The sequence below is a fragment of the Aptenodytes forsteri genome, unplaced genomic scaffold, assembly GCF_000699145.1.
Source record: "Aptenodytes forsteri isolate BGI_AS27 unplaced genomic scaffold, ASM69914v1 Scaffold202, whole genome shotgun sequence".
NCBI lineage: Eukaryota > Metazoa > Chordata > Aves > Sphenisciformes > Spheniscidae > Aptenodytes > Aptenodytes forsteri.
In genome coordinates, this window is record NW_008793961.1 from 183,047 (window position 1) to 199,950 (window position 16,904).

The window sequence follows — 16,904 nt, forward strand, 5'->3', positions numbered from 1 at the left end:
CCATCCTCCCACCATTAAATTCACACCTTTTCACCACCTCATGTCTCTATCAAGACAGCCCCTTGCCAGCATTCACTACCCACCCACAACACCTCACTCATCATCTCATCATGCACAGTCCCTCCATGTGCATGAGTTACCGCCACCATGGTTGTCCAGATCCATGTGCCAAAGTAAAGTGGAGTGAAAAGGGAGAAACACCTTTCTCCTTTCCTGGCAGTAAGCACATCCTTACAGGGAACTATTTTGCAACAGGAGATACCAGCAGCTCTTGATTTGGGCTTGTGCATTAAGTCACTTCTGCTAGTCCATTTGGCTAGGGAAACAAAAGGAGATGAGTATGACCCTAGCCAAATTGCTGCCATGTGTGTCAGTGGGTACAGAAACTGGCAGATCTGGCCCAAATAGCTTAGCAGGCCAGATACCTGACGTTCATCTTTAGCTTCCTCTGCCATTTGTTGTTCCTCTTCCTTTCCCAAAGATTGTTTTTAGTTTCTTACCCAATACTCTCTTTCCTATAGTAACTACTGTTAACCCTTATTAACCTGGCCAGGACTCCAGGCTACAGTGAGATGATATTTAAGTTAGAGGACTATTTTCACCCAGAGAGTATTTAACCTCCTCATTAATTTGGGGATTTTCATTTTCACTGCATGGATCGCTGGCATTCTGTGTCGGGAGATAGTTACATTACCTTGGTTGTTATTGGGCCATTGTAAATTTCAAGAAATGTCAACAAAACAAAGTAATGGGCAGTGGATGAAACTATTTATTTATTGACACCCATAAGTCAGAAGCTAAAAATATACAGTAGACTTCAGAGCAGTGATGAATTTGAGTTGAACTGATGCATGAATTGGCATATCTGTTTGCTTTATTGTGTTTCATTTCATAGATTCACCTTTGGCTGCAGAAGTTTTAAGTTAAGAAGGATGAGGCTCTTCTTGACAGCAAGATTGCATAGAATCAGAATGGTTTGGGTTGGAAGGGACCTTTAAAGATCATCTAGTCCAACCCCCCTGCCGTGGGCAGGGACATCTTTCACTGGATCAGTTTGCTCAAAGTCCCATCCAACCTGACGTTGAACGCTTCCAGGGATGGGGCATCCACAACTTCTCTGGGCAACCTGTTCCAGTGTCTCACCACACTCATCATAAAAAATGTCTTCCTTATCTCCAATCTAAATCTACTCTCTTTCAGTTTAAAACCATTTTGCCCCTTGCTGTCACTACAGGCCTCGCTGAAAAGCCTTTCTTTGTCTTTCTTATGAGCCCCCTTTATATATTGAAAGGCCACAAGAAGGTCTTGAGGAACCTTCTCTTCTTCAGGCTGAACTCTCTCAGCCTTTCTTCATAGGAGAGCTGTTCCAGCCCTTGGATCGTTTTCATGGCCCTCCTCTGGACCCACTCTAACAGGTCCATGCCTGTCTTGTACTGAGGGCTCCAGCGCTGGGTGCAGTACTCCAGGTGGGGTCTCACCAGAGTGGAGTAGAGGGTGAGAATCACCTCCCTTGACCTGCTGGTCACACTTCTTTTGATGCAGCCCAGGATACGGTTGGCTTTCTGGGCTGCGAGCACACATTGTCGGCTCATGCTCAATTTTTCATCCACCAGTAACCCCAAGTCCTTGTCTGCAGGGCTGCTCTCAATCCCTTCATCCCCCAGTCTGTCCTGGTAGTGGTGATTGCCCCAACCCAGGAGCATGACCTTGCACTTGGCCTTGCTGAACTGCATGAGGCTCTCATGGGCCCACTCGTCAAGCCTGTCCAGGTCCCTCTGGATGGCATCCCTTCCCTCAAGCATATCAACTGCACCACTCAGCTTGGTGTCATCTGCAAACTGTCTGGGGGTGCACTTGATCCCACTGTCTATATCAGTGATGAAGATATTAAATAGTGTTCGTCCCAATATGGACCCTTGAGGGACACCACTCGTTGCTGGTTTCTACTTGGACATTGAGCCATTGACTGTAACTCTTTGGACGCAGCCTTTGTGTGCCCTAAGTAATTCTGTTCAAAATCTAGATGTCTATTTCAGACCTAATCCCATCCTAAAATCAGGTCTGAGGTAGATCAGGTGAGTCAATTTCCGGAGACATCTATTTCTTTCCATAGGAGAGCCTAGAATGACAAAGACTCAACTCAGCTGACTTCCACAGCCATGAAAGAGCTGACTTCCTTCCTCGGTTTCCCCATTTGTAAACTAAGGATTTTTTTTACTTAATCTGTAATTCGCTGACCTTTGCTAAAACATGCAAGTTCTTACAAGAGGCTTTATTCACTGGGTTGCCAGTGACGAAATTTCATGCAAAATAGGACTTGAAGTGTCATCAAGAGGTAACCCAGGCCATCTTCCGTCTCTGTGAAAACTTAACTTAATCATAACCACTACTGAGAGAAGTGTGCCTAACCTGCCCTTTAAAAGACTACTGTGACAGGTAACTCTTTACCACCCCCAGAGTAACTCTTTTCCACCCCTCTCTTTACTGGTAGAAATCTCCCTGCCTTTTTTTTAAGGAAGATTTGTGTTTTGTGCGTTTTCTTTTTGGAATACACAAAGATGTGAAGTACTGTTTTATTACTCACAATGCTATAAAGCCAAACCAGTGGATCTAATGGGCCTCTACACTTGGGAAAACCATAAAGTGTGGCTTAATGAAGGACTCTGGAAAGGGTTAACTGAACTAGGTCACTGCACAAGCTTGTCCAGTTTAATATTCAGCTAATCCATTGGCTGTTATTTCTACTGGAGAAATCCTGAAATGCCTTCATAATATCATTATCACTGACTGACGGCTATCTCTTTAAAATATGTTTGCTTAAACTTTTCAGTCAGGACAGAATTAATTTCTCCTCCTTTGCCCCTTCCTTTTATGCCTTCCCTTCGCTAAGGCTCCACGCCTCCCTCCCCCAGCCCCAAGAGCCCTTCACGGGGGAGATTTCCTTGGAGAGGCTTACAGAGTGCTACTTAAGGAGTTGTCTTCTCGGCCTTCTTTCCGCTGCTGGGTTGTGAATGCATCGTTCAGTGCACACAGGCCAGGCCACGCTAGCCAGACAGCCCGTCAAAGCAGTTCTTACACAGGCAGAAAATACCAAGACACACTTGTGACACAGAAAAGCAAGAAATTAAATTAGATGGGATTATACAGTAAAAGGCACCTCCTAAGCAAGTGTTGGAAGCTTTCTAGAAGCCGTTCTATGTTCTTTAAAGACTCTGTGCTCTAAATCATTCCTACCAGGGAAGGCAGGTGTTAAGGAGAGAAAATCATTCCTCCCTTACACAAAAAATTAGATCTCCAAATACAGAGGAGGTAAGTTTTCCAGGTTCTCTGGATGCTTTCTTTTCTTTTTTTGTTCCCTTTCTTCATTTCTCTTCCTGATTTCCTTTCCTCTTTTGTTTCCCTTCTTCTTGAACAAATGTGAACATACAAAAAGAAAATTTCACTAAAGTTATCAACTGTCTGTAGCTATCTTTGGCTGGAACTATGTACAGAGCTAGTTCTGTAGTCCCAGATTAGATTATTTTATTATTTTGTTTCCCATTAACCACCTGAGATTTTAGAGAAGAATGCTTGCAATAAGGGGATGGTGCAATTTCTCATCCTTTTTGAAATGTTAGCAGTCCACATTGTATTTATTTTATTTTGCCATTGATTGCATTATATCATATACCTCTAGTCTGTCCCTGAAAGGATACTTTTAGAGGTAAGACGTAACTTGTGGGAATCCTCTACCGAATTATTCGTTCTAGTCATCCTCTTAGAGTCAACAGAAAGAAATAGGCACCTCCAGCAGGTAATTAATCACATCTTTAAGTAGACAATTTAGGCTGGTCATGAATTGCCCTGCAAAGGCAGAAAAAAGAGTGCACGTGGCTGGCTCAGATACAGGTGCCCACATGACATAAGTCAATGAGATGGAACGAGGCAGATGAATATATTGTACAATGCAATTTGGTGGTGGTGACAGGGGCCTTACCAAGAGGGACACACAGTAAAGCTGTCTGTTGTGAATGGGTTGTGTCTTTACAATCCTTTCAAAAATTATACACCTTGTTTTAGCCTAGGAGTTTCCCATCTGCCGTTATTCAGGAATATAGTTTTCCTTGATCATTTATCTCTTGGTCACTCCTTTCTGAACCACTGATTGCTTAAATGTGACACCGAGACTGGTGGGGTTTGCTTCCAGTTCCACTCTGGCCTAGACGGAGCCCAGCTGTTTCTCTTCCACTGGCTACTGCACAGCCATAAATATGTACCTATTTTGTCCTTTTGTTTTCTGTAGAAATCTACAGTCAGTGCTAAGTGAAAAGAGGAGGGATGGAAAGGTACACAACTTGGTAAGACTAGGTAGAAATCGATATCACATTGTTCTTATTGATCATTTTTTCTTGGACATACATCAGAAAAGGAATTATCCATGGAAATTTTATCCCACTTCTTGAATATCTTTTACCTACTGTTAGTACAGCTGTAAGCACAGGAAAAGTCCCTAACTTTCCCAACTTCCTCTCTAGGCTTTCCTTTGTGGGTTTGAGAGCAATTTTGGTTTTTCTCCATTTCAGTGTTTCCTGTGGATGCTTGATCAGTTTTTGCCTGCACAAGCGTTTCTGATTTTGCTGTAATTTTAAATAGGTGCTAGATAATTTGAATTAACTGAATCATTCCACAGATCTGCTCAGATCACCTGCACAAACGGGGAGAACTGCTTGTGTTTTCATTGGGCAGGACTTGCAATGGTGATTTTTAACAGCAGTTGACTGGGAATGTTTTGATACTAGGATGAATCCCATACAGCTTATAATTTGTTTCTAAGAGGTGCCTATTTTTAGCTTAATCTGGTGGTTTCCAGGCTTCTTTGACCAAAGGAACTTTGATATCTGGGTACATAATGGCAAGTTGGTAATGTTAAGGACTAAGTCTTTTTAAAGATGTAAGTTATTTATTTACTAGTGACATGTACTGCTCCGGGGGCTATAGCTGGAACAGGCCAAGCCAAAGAAGCCCCACATTCACACTGGAATGTGACCATGTCTGAAAAGAGAAACTGTAGAGGTGTAGAAACGCCTAGAGATAAGGAGTTCAGCTATAGCACCAAAAAGAAAAAATGGGGATGGCATTATGGAGAGCTCTGAGCTACTTTCAGGGGACAAAAAGGATTATTCTCTGAAGTTAACTTTACCCTGGTGATGTTACTTTACTCAGGCTCCTCCTAGTCAATGGAAAAAGAAAGTTCTGTAAAGGACCTTAGTTTAGCTGTTCTGCCTATAGAGAGACTTTGACCACCAGCTAGATTGGCTTCACTAAACAGAAATTAACCCTTGAGAATATCCCCCAGAGTGTATCACAAATCAGTATAAAGTAAAACTCATACAATGCTGGGACAGAAGATCTGAAAAGATCCTTTCATTCTTCCTTCCCCTCAAAGAAACGTCGCTGAGATTTAGAACAAGCTAAATGCTAGAGGAAGTCATATGTGAAATTGTTTGCTGTTTTCACCATGATAGATAACTTCCCCAGAACTCATTGTTCAGCCCATGAAGCTGCAAATTTATGTTTCAAAATGTATATACACAAGAGATTTTTTTTTTCTCTGTGAGTGGTTTCATTTCCCCTCTGAACAACAATTCAAAGATCATTTTCACTTGTAAAATAAATCAGCATTCCAAGGAATATTTCCAGGTGTTCTTAAAGGCACGGTTTTTACAAAGATTGTTTTCATGGATTTGGTCTACGCTGAAGGCAAATGTGCTATTAAACATCGGTAGCCACTGTAGTGCTCGAGGTGAACACTGGCTTTGTCCTTAGCACGCCAGCCATAGGTCCAGTCCTTCAAAATCCTGGAGGACCAGGATGGAGGAACATATCACAAAGTGCGCCTGTCTCAGTGCGGTAACAGCCGTGGCTGAAGTCTCATGCAAGGAGAATTAAATACCTGGGGGGGGGGAAGGAAAAAACCCAACAAAAAAACCACTTCATAAACTTAATACTAATCATATATATTTCTTAGTCTGTATGCACTTCTGATAAAGAATTCATTATTAATAATGAAAAAACCTGATGAATCAATCATTTGTCTTTATTTTTCCATGTGCTTAGGCTGTACATTGCATATCACCACCCAACTGATTAACATGGAGAATGCAAGCAGTGTGAAGGAATTCATTCTTCTGGGCGTCTCAGAGAATCAAGCGGTGCAGAAAATATGTTTTGTGATGTTTCTGTTCTTCTATATGGTTATTGTGGCAGGAAATCTGCTCATTGTTATCACTGTAATTAGCAGTCAATGTCTGAACTCTCCCATGTATTTCTTCCTCTGCTACCTGTCCTTTGTAGATATCTGTTACTCTTCCGTCACAGCTCCCAAAATGATTGCCAACTTCCTTGTTGAAAATAAAACCATCTCCTTTGTGGGTTGCATAGCACAGCTGTTTGGGGTACATTTCTTTGGCTGCACAGAGATCTTCATCCTCACAGTGATGGCCTACGATCGCTATGTTGCCATCTGCAGACCTCTCCACTACACCACCCTCATGACCAGGCGTGTGTGTGGCTGGATGGTGATCGGCTCATGGGTAGGAGGTTTCGTGCACTCCACAGTGCAGACTCTTCTAACCACTCAGCTCCCCTTCTGTGGCCCTAACAAAATTGACCACTACTTCTGTGATGTCCACCCCCTACTACAACTGGCCTGTACCAACACCTACGCTGTGGGCATCATTGTCGTTGCCAACAGCGGAATGATAACTCTGAGCTGTTTCTTCATCCTGGTCATGTCCTACGTTGTCATCCTGGTTTCCTTGAAAAGTCAAACATCCAAAGGGTGGCACAAGGCCCTCTCCACCTGTGGGTCCCACATCACTGTGGTGATTCTGTTCTTCGGGCCATGCATGTTCATCTACATACGTCCGTCCAGCAATCTGTCAGAGGACAAGAGCGTGGCAGTGTTTTACACTGTCATCACACCCATGCTGAACCCACTCATCTACGCGCTAAGAAATAAGGAGGTGAAGAGTGCCATGAGAAAACTATGGAGTAGAAAAGTGGGAAGTGAAGATGGAAAGGTGTAGAACTGTGGTAACATTTCCAAAGGATCAGAGAAAATCAAGCATCTTTCACTGTAATTTCTTTTGTGAAAATTCCCCAAGAACTGCCTTTCAAAGAAAAGCTTGCTGTTAGCTCCTGTTGTAATTAGGAAGACACTGAAGGTTCATCTTTTGATTTGAAAGACATTGTGAACTCTGTGACAAGCAGGCATTCCCTTTCTATTGTCTTGTCAACTAGTGCAGGCCCGGGCCTGGGGCTCCTGAGCACTAACTGAAACACCAGTGTTTAAATAAATACTATCAAAAATACTGAAAATGTTGTCCAGGTAGAGCATCCCATTACTCAAGTATAAACTTTCAGATGAACTCCATCTGCTCTGTAATTCATTCAGCTGGGAAAGAGAGGACTATGGTCACCTTCTGCTGGAAACAGTCATGCCAAAGGAGGCCCCTTTCTGCTTGCAGTAAATGCCTTTTTATGAGAACCACATTGTGGTATCTTGAAACGATGGGTTAGCAATTAAAAACCTGATGTCAGGTGCTAGTTGGGTCATTTGCCGATGCAGGTAACGGGGAAGCTTCTCCCCTTCCCCTGCCAGCGCAACAAATCCTTTCTGCAGTGTTCAAAGTCATGTTGGATGGGGCTTTGAGCAACCTGATCTAGTGAAATCTGTCCCTGCCCGCGGCAGGGGGGTTTGGACTAGATGATCTTCAAAGGTTCCTTCCAACCCGAACTGTTCTATAATTCTATCTACTTCACCTATCACTGATGCCATCCTTCCAACCATCCCCTCTATCCTTCAGCTCTGACTCAGGTTTTTGATTTTAATGTTTAGACTAATACAGAATCATAGATCTAATGAAAGACACCTTGCTGACTGTAAGAAATGAAGGAGTCACCAAAGAAGGCATTTGGAGGCACAATTTCATGTGTCAATGGAAAAAAAAAGGATTATTTAGGAACTATTCCAGTATGCAAGACAACTCCTAGCCCAACAGAGCACATTTACACACCCACACAAGGGAAGAAGCAGGTTTTCCATGGGAACAGCTGGTACACCTACTATTGCAGGAGGGAAGAGAAGAAACATGAGGATGAAAGACCAAACCAGTTCAGTGCCAGTCAAAGCTGTCACAGGGTGATAAGCTATAGCAGCTCGGGGTCTCCACCTGAGGAGCCACAATCAGACAAGAGACCCTAGCCCCTACCTTGCCAGCAGAAAACCACCAAATCAGCTGAGTGAGGAAGGAAAAGACCTGCTTGGTGCCATCCAAAAGTAATTGAAGCGTTTTTATTTCTTCACTTACATTCCCTATAAACACCTGCACCTGTGTTACACCTTAACGTGACTTAAGTAGGATTCAAGGTTACAAGGTGTTCCCAGCCCAAGCTGGGGCTTATAACTTTATATATATACACACAAAATTATATATATACATATGTCTATTAAAAATAGATTATTTTTTTGAATGCTTTGGGGGTGAACCCCAGTTTTTTTTTCTGGAGGTCTCACTTCTGGGTGCTGCTGGGCAAATATTCGACCATAGCTTATGGAAGGTGTCACTGAAAACAACATCAGGCTCCTCTACCCTTTGGTAAGAATTCTTATAAGAATTTAATACTCGGGCTAAAGAGTTGCTTCTGTGTTTTGCATTGTCTCAGTAAAAATACCTGGTAAGCAGTGAGGACTAACCACAAACCTTTCTAAATTTTTGAATTGATTTCCTGTTTTACTTCCCGTTTCAAATTTGTACAGCAGACGTCTAAGGGATAACAGTCTATAGCACAGTTGTGATATTTTTTTGTGCTGTTAACATGCAATGGTAAGAACAAGTTAATAAGAAATAAGAACACATATGAGGAATATTAGTTTAGGACAGAAAACAGAATTTATATAAATGTCCTGTGTAAGAGACATCTTTACTTCAAGAATGCTTGATTGCAAAGGAAAGGTGAATATAAATCTTGCAAATGGCCAGGTGTGATGTTTATTTGAACTAGAAATGCTTCCGGAAGAAATACATGTCCAATAGTAAATAAAGTCTATTTATCCGGACAGCATTAAAAAGCCAGCCAGCAAAGAAACAAGGAAGCAAGCGAACCCATGCGCAGTGTAACAGTCTAGATGACCATGCTCCAGCATCACTCTCCAGAGACTACCCTAATAGCTATCCAATTTTTAGCTCCTTGTCCACTGATGATTTCTGACAAAACTTCGTATGCCTCTGGGATCTCATTACTCCTGATAGTCTTGTGATTCTGCTGTGTGATTTACTTTAAATATTTCTGCTACAATTTCCCCATCTTGTGAGAGATAATTGTTCTTGTAGATGCTCCTGGAAGTTTTTTTTTTTGCAGAATGGGAAATGCAGATCGAGAGTCAGGCTGTTCTTTTCAGCCACTCTATGTTTCAGAATTGGCAGAGATAGGGACTGCTTTCACAACATCTAAGCAGCAACTTGCAGCTGAGACATTCTGATGAAACCACCTCAAGTGGTCAGAGGAGGTCATCAGAGGAGGAATAGCAAGCGAACTCTCAGAGACTGGCAAATATGAACTGTGTAAGTTTTCTGATATTGTTCCTTTGTTTTGGTCAAGCGTGACTGAAATCCTAACTTTGAAAATAGGCATTTCTGGTGAGTGACTTTTGTGAGGCCCATTTTATGACTTAGAAAAACTCAATTACAGATTTTTCAGCCTTTGTTTTAGTTGATGTCTTACTTGCTTTTTTTTCCCAGTTATATGCTGTTTCCAGGAAGATCTGTCAATAGGATGTTGTCAGTGTTACAGAGAGGACTTGGGAGCTGATGACTGCACTTCCGATGTACTCAGTCTTACATTGTCTGAGCTGGACATGTTAGGCAACAATGGTCACAACAGACACACTTTGGTCTTCCCCACAGTGCTTTCCCTCTGCTCATGGCGGGGCATGGAGGTAGGGATGGAGACACTGAAGAGCCTTTCCTCTGCTGCCCTAGTTGGGGAGTAGCCAGTAGGTGAGGCAGAGAGCTCAGGAGAAAGAACCGAGTGTCCTGTGATTGTCAAATAGAATTCAGACCCCAAAGGGCTTGCTGATATCACAGACAAGGTTATTACACCTTTGCCACCTCTATCTTCATGTATAAATTGAACACTAGTGATACTTGTCTACTGCATGGGAATGCCGCAAAGGTGAATTCATGGGTGTTTGTGAGTAAAGGAGGGTCACCAGCAGTGCATTCATTACCCCGGTGTCACTACAGATGTATTTATGAGGTGTTCCACACTAAGTCCAGGACCTGGGTGAGGTATACAAACCCCTGCTAATGCACCATTAATGCAAATTAGCTCCAGATTAGTTCATTCGTGTACTCTAAGAAAGGTGGTCCAAGAAGACACTGGCCAGCTCTTTCTGTGACTGAACTTACTCAGGTCTATCACAGTCAGAGAGATAATAAGGAGTAGTTCTGTTGCATTCCTTTAGAGGACTGAAAAGGAAAGTACAATCACTGCTTGCGCAAGGGCCTTCCTCAGGCCATGATCAAAGTGTTGAGACTTGAATTATAGCCACACTGTCTCTTTTGGTCAACTTTTATTTCCAAATCAACATTGTACGGTAAAAATGGGTCTTGAGGGGACCTGGTAATTAGTCGTCTTTTTTAAAAGAGGCAAAGGTGAGAACTAGGATTCCTGAGGGTGTTATTTCTACCAACCTCCTCAAATAAATAATCTGAGCTTGTTATTATATATGTCAATAATACATTCTGATTTGAATATCACCTGTTATTCCTTGAGGGAAGCATTGACTTTAAATGGAAACTGTCCCAAAAAGACAGCAAAGGAAATATGCTTAATATTTAACACACCAGTAGTCAGTATGGATGTGTACTGATAATGTCCCATGTCTAATGCCATAGCTGGCGTCTCTTTTCTGTGCTTCAGGTCCTGCCTACATGGTGTCTATGGAAAACAAAAACAATGTGACGGAATTCATCCTCCGTGGACTAACACAAGATAAGACAGTAGCAAAAGTGTGCTTCTCATTATTCTTAGTCTTCTATGCCACTACCATTCTTGGAAACCTGCTTATCATCATTATTATAAAGACAAGTGAACAGCTGAACTCTCCCATGTACTTCTTCCTGAGCTACTTATCTTTTGTAGACATCAGTTACTCCACTGTCGCAGCTCCCAAACTCATTTATGACCTTCTTGTTGAGAAGAAGACCATCTCTTTTGTGGGCTGCATAGCTCAACTGTTTGCGGGCCATTTCTTCGGGTGCACTGAGATCTTCCTTCTCACAGTGATGGCCTATGATCGTTGCGTTGCTATATGCAAGCCGCTTCATTACACAAATACTGTGAACAAGCATGTCTGTGGCTGGCTGGTGGCAGCTTCTTGGGTGGGAGGCTTTGTACACTCAGTGGTGCAGACCCTGCAGGCCATTCAGCTACCATTTTGTGGGCCCAATGAGATCGACCACTATTGCTGTGATGTTCACCCTTTACTGAAGCTGGCCTGCACTGACACCTACATCACTGGTGTCATTGTGGCTGCCAATAGTGGTGTGATTTCCCTGAGCTGTTTTGTTGTTCTTATTGTGTCCTATGCTGTTATCTTGGTTTCTCTGAGGAGACGCTCTTCCGAAGGGCGTCTCAAGGCTCTCTATACCTGCACTTACCACATCACTGTTGTAGTTCTGTTCTTTGGGCCGTGCATTTTCATCTATATGCGCCCTTCCACCACCTTCTCAGCAGACAAGACGGTGTCTGTGTTCTACACCATCATCACGCCTATGCTCAATCCCTTGATCTACACCCTCCGAAATGAAGAGGTGAAAAATGCCATGAAAAAGTTGTGGAGCAGAAAAGTGAAGAGGAGTGAGAAATGAAGCAACACAGTGCATGTTTGTAAGATGATGTGAGCTTCAGAAACCATGGGGATGGAAAGAGAAGTGGTCAGGAGAGGCTTTTCAGTAATGTTGCTCTGCTTTTAGCACAGCTGTTCAAAATAGGGCTGACACTAAATTCGAGGTTTTATGTAACTCATCTTCTTTGGGAACTGTCAGTCAAAAGGATGTGAGGTTATTGTCAGCTACCAAACCTGAGCATTGGGAGTGGTATTGTGGCATTTACCTTCAGGCACCTCGTAGCTGTATCTTGGGTATTTGTCTAGGCTTCTCCCGGCATTAGGAGAAACAACCAAGTATTTTGAGAGGTTGTTCTTTCCTACTAGCTCCTAAAAGCTTTGGAGAGTAGCATCTCCTTACATTTCTGCATAAAGGAATGATGGTGGTACCCAGCTTCCAAGAGTAAACAAACCTTTCAGTAGTGCACAGCATTGGCAGCTTTTATCTAACGTATTTTGATGTGCTAACATGAGGTGTCTACAACTGAGCAAGCCGCTGAGGAAAGTCAGCAACCTTTGGGCAGATGGGACTCATTTCTTGGTAAAATAGGACCATGAGAGAAGTAGGAGGTTATATTAGGTCTCTCATGACACGGAGAGATGGCAAATTGTACCGAAACACCAGCAAATAAATAAACACCAATATGTAAATATTAAAAACATTTTCCAGGCAGAACATCCTATTAGCTAGAGCGTGAACTTTCAGTCAGACAATCTGCAGCTACTCTGTAGCCCATTCAGCTGGGAAATGGTGGCCCAAGGTGTTTGCAAAATTGTTGCCTGCTGCTGGAAGCAATCATACCATTGGCATTCCCTTTCTGCTTGCGGTAAATGCCTTATTATGAACACCACATTGTTGTGTGCAGAATCCATGAGTTAGCTATTAAAAAGCTGGTATTAGGTGCAAGTTTGGTCATTTGCTGATGCCGGTAACAGGAAGGGAATTTTCTCTTCTTCCTCTGCCAATGCAATTTCCAGTTACTATTATTACAGCTCAATGTCAGTACCATGATTCAAAAGCTCACCAAGCTAATAGCTAAAAGCTTTCCTACAATGGTGAGTCTGAATGTTCCCATTTTTATGTATTTGGTACTTTCTGGTGAATGTGCTATCTGCTTCAGCTTTGTTCTCCCTCCTGCCCCTGGTTCCTCAAACACTCATAATCTAAGCTGTCCAGTGACAACAAATGTAAGACATGCAAATTAATGCCCAGGTCCAAAAAAACCTCCTGTACTATAAACCTAAAATTATGGCTATTCTTGCTTGGATCAATTTCATTTAAAGGAGCCCTGCTGTCTGACACCTTTCTGAGACCTTGAGTTTATGTCATAGGTGACCTTTATAATCTATCAGGGCAGCAATCCAAGCATGGTTAAAGATCATAGACACTGACTGATCCGCAGTCCAGTGGAATTATCAGGATCGTTTTCATAGCTTTATTTAGACACTGGATGAAATTTTATGTTTTGGCCAGTACTCTGGAGCTATTACACTAGTATTATCTAAGGGATAGGTATCTCAGTGGAAATAGGAGAATTACGTATTTCTCCATACTGAAATACAACCAAGGTCCTAGCTGAACATGGAAAACATTCCTCATCTTCTTAATAAGAATGTTATTGTTTGGTTGACATTTTCCTCAGCCATTTCCAGTACGGAAACGTAGAAATGCCCCTAGAATCTCATGATGCTGGGCAACGCCTTTCTACTGCAAATTGACTGACTGTAGTCAAGGCATGCATTTTCTAAAAACTTCTGTTGGCACTAATATTTTGGGAAGGGAAGCAGAGGAACAGGATGTCCTTAAAATAGTTGACAACTTGCTCATTTGCCCCAAGGTAATTGGTGACACATGGAGACAAAATACAGCAAAAAGTCCTTGTTACTTTACGATGGGAGTAAAATTAAAAGTAAAACATCACGACTTGGACAAAGGATTTTTATAATTTCTCCATATTTCCAGACAGAATAGGGAGAGAAAGAGGTAGCAATGACTGACAGAAGAGGAAGGTTTATCTTCCCTGCCGTTAGGGGGTAAAAACAGGTGTGTAGTCACCAAGATTTCCTTTCTAGATTTCCAGGTTCTTCCTCACTGGAAGAGGCTACTCCTTTCACCTCCTGAAGATGTAGCAGAAATGGCCATAAAATTCAGTAATCACATTTCTTCTTTTTCTAGATTGCATGCTTTGAGAGACTAGTTTCCATTCTTTAAAGTTCATGCCATGTGTTTGGTTTACCTTGGCTAGCTACTGGACACCCACCCAGCCCCTCTCTCACTCACCCTCCTCAACAGGACAGGGGGAGAAAATGAGGTAAAAAAGCTTGTGGGCTGAGATAAAGACAGGGGGATCTCTTATCAATTAACATCACGGGCAGAACAATCAGTTCAAGTTGATTTGAACTTGAGCCATAGTTGTCAGTGGCATATCACCACCGATATCTTTGGTCTGCCCAGACCTTTCTTTGTCTTGGGGAATGAACATTCATCTTAGCTTATCTTTATATCTCATCCTGATGAGGCATTGATCCAGTCTATCCTTGGGTGACTGCAGTTTCCCACCAATGCTACCTGTCCTAGCTCTGCAGCTTCTCTGATCTCAAGCAACATTTCCTGGTGCCTGACACTGTTTCAAGGCAGGGATTGGTAGTACAACCCTACATTTATGTTTTTATTACTAGAGACTTGTTTTTTTCATACGAAGGGCTTCTGAGTGCTTAGAAGTGCATGGTGTCTTGTCCTCTCTTTATCAACCTTCAGGACTCCACGCACAGAAGGTCATTGAGCAAATTGTTGCGCTGTTGCACACCAAGGGACCCAGCCATCAAAACTGTTTAATAAGGCCCTCGGGTAGCTGCTTGGAGTTTGGTAATGACACAGTTCTCACAGGTCCACTAGCGGAAAACTATCTTTTGCCTATGTTTAGCACCCAGTACGTTACAGGAGTATTTATATGTTGTGCTGGGATGGGATGACTTTAGGGAGAAGGAAGATGCGGGAAACACAGAGGTCAGTTCAGAAAGCCTTGGAGGTGTTGCCTCATTGGATCTTTCTGTTTAAATGATAGACGGAAAAAGGGACATTGATAACATCACGGTAAAATCTGCCTGTAACCTGTCAGGAAAAGAAAAATCGCTTGAAAACCTCCAGAAACAAATTTCTATGCAACAAGAAACTTAAACGAGAGCAAGGATATGGCAATTACAAGCAGGGGGAAGAAGAGTGGAACAATGCCCTGACCTGTCGGATGAATAACTTGAAACAGATTTGGAGTGAATGGTTTAAAATGTTTTCAGACAACAAATGCTGTGGAGTTCAGACTTCAAAGTTCATGTTGTATCAACATTTAGTAACTGGGTACAGTAGCAACCATTTTTTCCTCTCCTTTGCTTATGTTCTTCGTATCAGCCATGGCATATTAAAGCACATGTGTGTGGTTGTGTTTGTTTGATGTGAAAGGCAGAGAGAAATGCTTGGTAATCTGTTGAAAAATATACAGAAAAATTTAAATACTACTGTGACATGTTGGTCATTTGGATCCTTCAAGGCAGCTTCTTTTAATGTTGATTGCATCGCAGACATCTAGCATGGGGCAGGCTCTCCATTTATACTCAAGGACAGACGTACTATCTTCTATGGTGTTAAGTCATCTCACTGTGGTGTAATGATCTAAATAAGGTAAACTGAGTCATGCCTTTAAGATGTTTATTCCTCTTCATTGGCTATATAGGGAGCCAGAGCTGTTATGCTCAAACTGTGATGCCTGTTCTGCAGGTCTCTGTCTAGTACAATGTCAGGGATCGCTATAGGCAGTTCACCCTCTCTGCAGCTGTGCTAGCTCTGGAAGACTACCGAGCCCTTGGAAGAGGCAGAGGGGAAAAAGTGGGATCATTTCTGAACTAGTGCTGTGATTGGCAGACATATATTCCGAATTATGCATGAAGCAAACCTGTTTGATGGGAAAGAAAAACAGTCTTTGAGAACTACCAGAAAGTGGTAGAGAATAGAGCAGGACCTGAGGAACGTGCTCAGGTATTAGCAAAAGGCAAGAGGCATATATGAAAAACAGACACTGCTTTCTTAGTAGTAATCTCCTGCTTTCTGACTTATAAACTCTTAGGCAGAAGTGGGCAGCTAAAGAATTTCCTGGTGTGATTGTAAATGAAAATGAGCATTCCTCTGCTGGTCACATTTTAACCTCCACAAGACAGTGAGTGTATTTGTCCACTGAAGAACTTTAAAAATTACTCGGAGCGACAAAGAAGTAGAGAAACTGTGCAGAGTTTTGCAGCTTCTGCTATGTTAGAAAATACAATTTCTTCAGGAGAGCATGGTCTGTTAACGGCAGGCCTCAGCTACTAAACAGCTGCTAGCTCAGTGGAGGGGAATACCAGTGAAGAACCTCCCAGACCTGGTTTCTGTGCATGTATTTCTAGTTTCAGAGTGGACAAGCTAACTGGAGAGCCCTTTCGTCAATTTAGAGGAATGCAATTAGGAGTAGAACATGGAACAGCTCATGGTTGAGCCATATATTGTAGACAAGATGCTTGAGCATGGCAAGCGTTCGCTTTCCGTCATGGCACTTTAAACTCCCAGCAGGTAAAAGGACAGCGTCGCATTTTTCCAGCATTCATGGCTCTTATCCTGTGAGAGTAGGACGTGATTCCTCCCTGCCAGAATGGGAGCACACACTTTGTCACAGCAACTACAATGCAGAAAAATAGTGGTCAGAGCGAGTTCAGGGGTGAGGGTCAGTGTGGAGGGGCCAGAAACTGAAAAGGGAGTGGGAAGGCGGGAGAAGAGAGGCGGACAGTGCTCTTTGCAAACACTGCTCACCATAATTTATGATGCGACACTGTGCTTTCTGTAGCAGGCAGAACAGCAGTAAATGCATCCTGCTCTCATCATCCATGAACCTTGGAGCTGCAGCACATCGCCATCTCTTCCTGGTCAGCCCATGACTTCACCCCCACA

At 42.6% G+C, this 16,904-nt stretch overlaps 2 protein-coding genes across 2 annotated transcripts; both read left to right on the forward strand.

The window, feature by feature from the left end:
- Positions 1 to 6,086: 6,086 nt before the first annotated feature.
- On the forward strand, positions 6,087 to 7,067 carry LOC103906680 (olfactory receptor 4S2). Its single transcript, XM_009288683.2, has one exon. The coding sequence runs from the start codon at positions 6,087 to 6,089 to the stop codon at positions 7,065 to 7,067; it is 981 nt and encodes a 326-aa protein (XP_009286958.2).
- Positions 7,068 to 10,931: 3,864 nt separating this feature from the next.
- LOC103906741 (olfactory receptor 4S2) lies at positions 10,932 to 11,915 on the forward strand. The gene has a single exon (XM_009288814.2). The coding sequence runs from the start codon at positions 10,977 to 10,979 to the stop codon at positions 11,913 to 11,915; it is 939 nt and encodes a 312-aa protein (XP_009287089.2). The 5' UTR covers positions 10,932 to 10,976.
- Positions 11,916 to 16,904: the final 4,989 nt, after the last annotated feature.